General features: G+C 36.0%; 1 protein-coding gene across 1 annotated transcript in view; it reads right to left on the bottom strand.

The window, feature by feature from the left end:
- The window catches only part of LOC109851036 (protein DROOPING LEAF-like), a 36,090-nt gene extending 33,114 nt beyond the window's left edge, over nt 1-2,976 (bottom strand). Inside the window, exons 1-4 of the mRNA XM_020421143.1 lie at nt 2,787-2,976; nt 2,139-2,279; nt 1,820-1,916; nt 1,663-1,711 (exon numbers count right to left, since the gene is read on the bottom strand). Of these exons, the coding sequence (XP_020276732.1) occupies nt 1,663-1,711; nt 1,820-1,916; nt 2,139-2,279; nt 2,787-2,855 (356 nt within the window). The 5' untranslated portion in view covers nt 2,856-2,976. The remainder of the gene's footprint in view (nt 1-1,662; nt 1,712-1,819; nt 1,917-2,138; nt 2,280-2,786) is intronic.

The raw sequence follows: 7,806 nt of genomic DNA, 5'->3' as shown, positions 1-7,806 counted from the left end.
TTTTTGGCCTTTCTTTTTGCTATACATATTTTTTCCTTAAAGGAACTTATAAATTTAAGTTATATTCCTTTTAGTATCTAAAATATAATAGATATTTGATATTCATTGGCCTTTCTTTTTGCTATACATATTTTTTTTCTAAAAGGAACTTATAAATTTAAGTTATATTCCTTTTAGAATCTAAAATATAATAGATATGTAATTATAGGGGTCATATCCTTTGTTCATGGAGTGTGGAATAGAACACTCTAAAAAACTAAAAAAGAAAGAGAATAAAAAGAAAGATAAAATGTCCATATGATATATGGAATATTCTAGAAAATAAAAATGGGGAATAAAAGGAAAATGTCTCTTGTTAAATTACTTTTCTGCGCTTTCAACTATAGTACAAAATGAGAATATGCCCACCACTCATCAACTTTTTGATTACCTCTACTATGTTGTTCATATAGTAGTATAGTTAGATATATACATTCTCATTTTTTTTCACCTTAATCACTTACTCTAAATATATTATCCTCAATTTGAAAACTACTCAATATCATTGTGTTAAAGGATGGATTTAATTGTTAAATAGCAATTTAAGATACGTTTTCTATGTTGAGCTCCAAAACAAAATTGTATAAGTTAAATCATCATTAAACTATTATAAAAAAATGTAAGATTAATCATATAATTAAAATAATTTTCACGTTCATCGCATCGTGCCAATGTGCTATTATTTAAGTAAGAACCATTTCTTTCTTGGTCTTTGAGCAAATTATAGCTCGAAGTGACTGATTAGTTTTTAAAAGGCTAAATTATCAGATTGATATTTTTAATTGACCCACTTTATCACTTTGGTATGTTTTATTACTCCGGCATCATTTTAGTTTTTTTTTCTTGGCCCAGTGTTCAAACAGATCAAAAAAGTTGGCACTAGCCAAAAAAAATTAGAATTAGTTCCTCAAATCTTAACTATTTTGATATTAGTCCTCCAAATCATTAAAATTGTAGGCTAAATTCCTTTTAACTTTCCTAGATTATTTAATAAATTTCTTTTAACTCTTTAATCTTTTTTATTTTACGAATTTGATATCTAGCCATAGAGAATGGTGGAGGAAGTCAAGTAGAATCCATGAGCTGTGATTGTGGTGTTGGAATCATTGGCAGGATCATAGGGCTTACTGTAGGAGGGAGAAGTAGAGGCTCAGGTCTAAAAGGGCCCGCGGCGGAGTCGGAGGGTGGGGGTTGGTAGCGGAGTCAAAGGAAAGGGTTGAAAGTGCAAAAGAGGAAGTTTAGGCGGTTAAAGAGATAATGGAGGGACTAGTATCAAAATAGTGAAGATTAGAGGGACTAAATTTTTTTGCTCGGCGACCGATGTTTTGGACCTATCTGACCATCGAGTTAAGCAAAAATATCAAAACCATGTCGGAGTAATAAAAAATATCAAAGTGATAAAGTGAGTTAATAAAAAATACCAATCTGGTAATTTAGCCACTTTTAACCAGCTAAATTAAACCATTTAATTTAGGGGATAAAACTGTTTTCATATTAATACGTATCTCTGACGACTTAGGGCTGTTAAAGCACTCGGGCGTTCACAAAAGTGGAAGGATCAGTCTAGATATCATGTTGCGTTAATCAAAAATCTTTTAAACAATGTAAACAGAAATTTCTTACTTCATGAAGCGATTATAGGCTGATGGAAGACGGTGCTTCTTCTCTGGAGCTGTAGAACAAGACCAAACAAAATCCCTAAAAACAAAATGAACTTAACAGTACATGCTACACTTAACCTTTAGAAAAGCATAATCCATGAAGAAGAGCGTATTCTTACGCTTCACGACGAAAGGTGCTTTAGGGCTTGTGTCTTCAGATGACGTTGATGAAGATGGGACTAGCGGATGACCCTTCCTATAGTCATTGCAAGGACCCTAGTCCCAGATTTTAAAGAAAAGCATAACTAATTTAGTCAAAAACACAGTATACAAATTTGCTAGATATAGCTAGGTTTCGACTTGGCCCTTGTTATATATAGCCCAGAAAATTGAAGAAAAATATTATAAATTACGTACATTTGAAAACACATTTCAAGCATGTTGTAGCAGAGATTTTGATATGTTCAATATACATTTAAATTAAAAGGAAAAATGGACCTGAAAACCAGTGTTGTGATGGTCGGAGGAATTCAGTGATGGAACAAGTCCAGCTGGTCTAGGGTTGAGGTAAGAGAGCGAGTTGCAGTGCCCACATTTCACAGTCACAGTGTCCATCAACCTCTTGCACGGAACTCCCACCTGCGCTCACAAATTTAGTTCACCGTATTGATTATACAAGTATAGGAACTCCCACCCGCACTCACAAATTTAATTCACCATATTGATTAATTATATAAGTATAGAATATTTAAGTAGAGAAAAACCCAACTTAATAATTATGAAGACGGCTAGCTAGCTAGTTTAATTTAAAAATTGTATAAATTAATTTTCCCTCGAAGGGAACTAAAAAAAGTACACTAGACAGAGATCCCCTATATAGAATGCTTAATGCGAAACCTAGATCGAGAGAGAAGAAAATAAGAAACAAGTTTTTTTTTTTTAAAAACTCTCTTCACTACTACATTTCATCCAAAGATCCAGTAGTTTTGAAATAACATGCTCACGTACTTGTTTTTCCTCTTAACTAATAAAGATGGCTTATGATCTTAGTCATGTACGAGTCTACAAAAGCCATAAACTGTAATACACATAAAACTAAGTGTGAACATCATCCAATATTTCACCAATAAACAAGACATTAAATACCGCAAGAACTGTGCTGCAGTAGGCGCATCGAACATAGCACAGGTGTTCTTGAGGAGTGACCAGATCCATTTTTAGATGAACAGGAGATGAAGAAGATTATCAGGATGAAGATGAAAGTGGAGGATAGTATAGACGATATGGAACAGTAGGGAATGGTTTGTCACTTTTTATTCCGGGAGTAAACTCCAGAGTGAAAAAAAGAAAAAGGCTACGAGTGTAGGTATTGTGATCGCTATTCAAATAGGCAGTGTGTGGCTAGGGTTGCCCTTATGGTAATAATGCCCGCAGGTAGCCAGGCCTACAAATGGGTCCCACTACTAACATTGTTGTACTGTAGTCGTACTATATGTGCATCAATTATCAACATCATCCCTGGCTTTAGCTAACCTCCAAAAATTCCAAGTTATATATCTAAAAGGGGGGATTTTTGAAATAAACATATTTTCATATGTATTTACAAAAATAGACTCACTTTGATTTTATTCATAAAAAATAAATCTAATTTCAGTCACATTAGCATTATTGGATGAAATTGGGTAGATTTAAAAAAGCAGCATTATTGGATGAAATTGGGTAGATTTAAAAAAGCACAATCTATTAATTAGATGGTGTTGCTAACCTCACCTAAATAATAGATCAAAGTTCAAAGTAATCGTGGTAATAGAAGCTAGAACTAGGGTAATAGAAGCTAGAACTAAGGTAGAAGATAGAATTAATAAGTGTATCTGTAAAAAACACGGGCTGGGTTTAGAACTAACAAGGTGTGGGCTAGAACTGGATGTATACAAGCTAGAACTAGGATAATAGAAGTTAGAACTAACGTAGAAGTAAGAATTAACAAGTGTGAAGGTAAAATACGAAGGCTGGATTCAGAACTAGTAAGGTGTAGGCTAGAACTGGCTGTATACAAGTTAGAACTAGGGTAATAGAAGCTAGAACTAAGCTTGAAGCTAAAATTAATAAGTGTGCATGTAAAAAACACGGACTGGGTTTAGAACTAGCAAGGTGTGGGCTAGAACTGGCTGTATAAAAGCTAGAACTAGGATAATAGAAGCTAGAACTAACGTAGAAGCAAGAATTAACAAGTGTGAAGGTAAAATACGAAGGCTGGGTTTAGAACTAGCAAGGTGTGGACTAGAACTGGCTGTATACAAGTTAGAACTAGGGTAATAGAAGCTAGAACTAAGGTAGAAACAAAAATAACAAGTAGCGGTTAGAACTAACTTAGTAGCCAGAATTAACAATTGTAGCAGCTAGAACTAACTCGAGGGCTACTAGAACTACCACGATAGCATCTAGAAATAACATATCATTAGGTATGACTATTATCAAATATAATTAACAACGATTTATAAAAACATGATTGTATCCTCATTTATAACAACGATTTATAACTACCGTCCCAGCTTACAACGATTTTTAGTAATTAAATATTTTTTTCAGCCTATATTGCTAATTAAGTTTTAAAAGTTGTCTATTTTAAAAATTTGTTCGAAATTAAAATACAAAAAGATTGCGCACATTAGGTTTATTACAAATTCACCTTCCTCCAAAAAGGCATGGATGTCTCGTGAAAGTGAAAAAATAGGGACAACTTTTGACTATTTTTTAAAATTAAATTGTTCATTTATTTGTAGCTGGTCAAACATTTTTTCTTTGTTTTTCTTTTCTTCTTCTAGCTAATGGATTAATGCTCTGTGTGTCTCGGCCTGGTGACTAAAAAAAACATCCACAATAGAATCGGTCATAATTTACAAATACAGAAGCTCATAAGGATAAATCCACAGTCATGTGAGAAATTAAAAATGTAGATATATTGTCAACATGAACCCTCAATTGATCAAAGTCATCTAAAAAAAAAGTAATGTCCAAATCTCAACGGGGCGCAACAACATCATCATTTACGGTAATGATCAATCTCAAAAACCAACCTACTCTCGTAGCATCATCTTCTTAAATTCATCAAAGCATAAAACACTATCTTCATTAACATCATACCTTCGGATCATCTCACTGCACTCCTCAACAGTCTTCAATTGCCCGAGCTTTTCGAGCGTTTTCCTCAAGCTCTGCGGCGGCGATCTACGACGGGGGAGCGACGACGATCTACGGTAACGGGAGATGAGAGAGAGAGGATATGAGTGCTGGGTCTGAGGGATTGAGGAGAGAGGATAAGGATAATTTGGGGATTTTAGCTTAGCTGGCATGTAATAATTGATAAAAAAGGGCTGCAGTACAAAGTGTCACACATCAAGGGGCTGATTCACACGTGGAAAACTATGAGGGGCCTCGTCATATGAAGTTTTTGCTTTTGGGGCCTGTACATATTTTTCCCTAATTTTATTCATAAAAAAATAAATCTAATTTCAGTCACATTAGCATTATTGGATGAAATTGGGTAGATTTATAAAAGCAGCATTATTGGATGAAATTGGATAGATTTAAAAAAGCACAATCTATTAATTAGATAGTGTTGCTAACCTCACCTAATTAATAAATCAAAGTTCAAAGTAATCTCCTTGCTAACAGAATACAGTCTGTCTTAGGGGTTATCATCAGTGAAGCTCAGTGTGCTTTTGTAAAAGGAAGACAAATTCATAACAACATCTTATTAGCTCATGAGCTAGTTAAAAACTATGGAAGAAAACATCTATCTCCTAGAGTCATGCTTAATATTGATATTCGGAAGGCTTTTGACACAATCATTTGGGATTTTCTGGATAAAATGCTCAATGGCTTGGGTTTTCCTATAGCTTTTGTAGATTGGATTATGACTTTCATTTCAACTCCTAAATACACCATCTCATTAAATGGCTCTTATCATGGGTATTTCAAGGGAGCAAGGGGGTTGAGGCTGGGAGATCCTCTTTCCCCCTATTTGTTTATCATTAGCATGGAATATCTATCAAGGGAATTAAGCATGCTTAATAATGACAGAAATTTTAATTTCCAACCCAAATGTAGAAGTCTCAAGATATCCCACCTAATCTTTACAGATGATCTACTTTTATTCAGCAAGGGTGATGTAAATTCAGTTCAGAAAATTTACCAGTGTGTCAAGAACTTTGGTGCTATCTCTGGGCTTGAAGCAAATCTCACAAAGTATTCCATCTTTTATGGTGGAGTTGAAGATGCTATCAAGAATGACATTTTCAATCTTATAGGATTTCCTGAGGGGGTTTTACCATTCAAATACCTTGGTTTACCTCTGATTTCTAAAAGATTGTCTTATGTTTATTGTAGTCCCTTGTTCAAAAAAAATTCTAGCCAATTTCAGGTTTGGATGAAGCACAGAACTCTCTCCTATGCAGGTAGATTGCTGACTATTAAAAGCATCATTCTTGGAGTTCAAATCTTTTGGACTTCCTGTTATATACTGCCTTCAAAGGTTCTACAAAAGATTGATGATCTTTGCAGGGATTTCATTTGGGGGAGATCTAATCATAGGGTCACAGCCCCACTTGTGTCCTGGGAAAAAATCTGCTCAGGGAAGAATCAATGAGGTCTTGGAGTTTATTCTGCCACTACTTGGAACATGGCTACTGCAATGAGAACTTTATGGTATGTGCATTCTAACAAAGAGTTTTTGTGGATTAAGTGGGTTCATAGCATCTACTTAAAAACCTCAAACATTTGGCAAGTGAGAATGAAATCTGGTGATTCTTGGTTATGAAAACAGTTGTTAAAAGCAAGGGACAAAGCTGTGAATCTAGTTGGAGGAACTGACAATCTAATACAGTGTATCAGGTCTTGTTACAAGCACTCAAAGATTCACCTCTCTGAGCTATATAAACTCTTATCTCCAGTTAATACCAATGTATCAGTACATTGGTCCGATACAGTTTGGGAGAGTTTTAATCTTCCTAAGCACTCTTTTGCTTTGTGGTTGGCTATTCAAAATAGGCTACTCACAAAGGATAGATTACTCAGAAGAAGAGTCATCCAATCTGATCTTTGCTCTCTATGTGAAAGAGGTTCCGAAAGCCATAAACATCTGTTTTTTGAGTGCAGTTTTTCTATGGCAGTTTGGAATAAGGTTATGGAATGGCTCAAGTTCAATTGGCGGACATGTGATTGGAATTTGCTTCTTGATTGGTACTGTAACAGATTAAGGGTGAAAGGCTTCAAACTGAGAGTGAAAAGAATGGCTCTTTCAGCAGTGGTCTACAACATTTGGAAAAAGCGAAATTGGAGGATTTTTAAATTGAAAAACAGATCTTCAAACCAGATTGTTAGGGACTGTAGGTGTAAATTTTGATTTCCCGAAATGAGGGATATCGTTTGTATTGATAAGAACAGCTTATTACAAACTAAATGAATCAAAATTACAACAGAAGCGGAGGGAATACCCTCCTTGTTTAACATGGGATCTTTGGTAGCGATAGGACGCCTCGCTCAGTTCTCGCACCGAGTTTGCTTCCCTTGGATGATTCCATCAAGGTTGCAGGAGAGCTTCAGTGCGCAGTAGAAGCTTGATTGGGTGAGTTCGATCAACTGAGGCCAAGCGAAAGCTTGTGCTTGTCGGCTAACTGCTTGGAGAGATCTACCATGCAAGAACTTGCAAAGAGCCTAAGAGCCTCAAGTCTGAGAGTTCAGACGAGTCTCTTCAAATGAGGGAGCCTTTAGCAAATGAGCCAAAGTTCAACCTTTGGAAGATTAGCCAGCCAAGCAAGAAGCAACTAATCAACTTCTTTCACGTTGGCTGAAAGTGGCTTTAAATAGGCAAGGGATGGCATGGGTCATCCCTTGATTTGTGGGATTTAACCACTTGTAGGGGTAAGGGAGCCAGCCGCCCTAGCTGTGGGATGTGACCACTTAGGGGGTCCTGTCAGCCGTCCTATTCTTGCTAGGTGAGGAGCACCATGCTTTCTCCCTTGATTCGTGGGATTTGACCACTGGTGTGACTATTCCCATACTCCAAGTGGGCAGCTGATAATGCTGGCGGGTTTCTAGTTGTTAGGCGAGCTTAGTCCGTGTAGGCGAGGTGCAAGCTGTCAGGTGAGCTTGGTCTTCAGGCGAG

This window comes from Asparagus officinalis, chromosome 7 (genome assembly GCF_001876935.1).
Source record: "Asparagus officinalis chromosome 7, Aspof.V1, whole genome shotgun sequence".
NCBI classification, from domain to species: Eukaryota; Viridiplantae; Streptophyta; class Magnoliopsida; order Asparagales; family Asparagaceae; genus Asparagus; species Asparagus officinalis.
The sequence above is the reverse complement of the archived record's forward strand: the minus strand, read 5'-3'. Positions and strand labels throughout refer to the sequence as shown.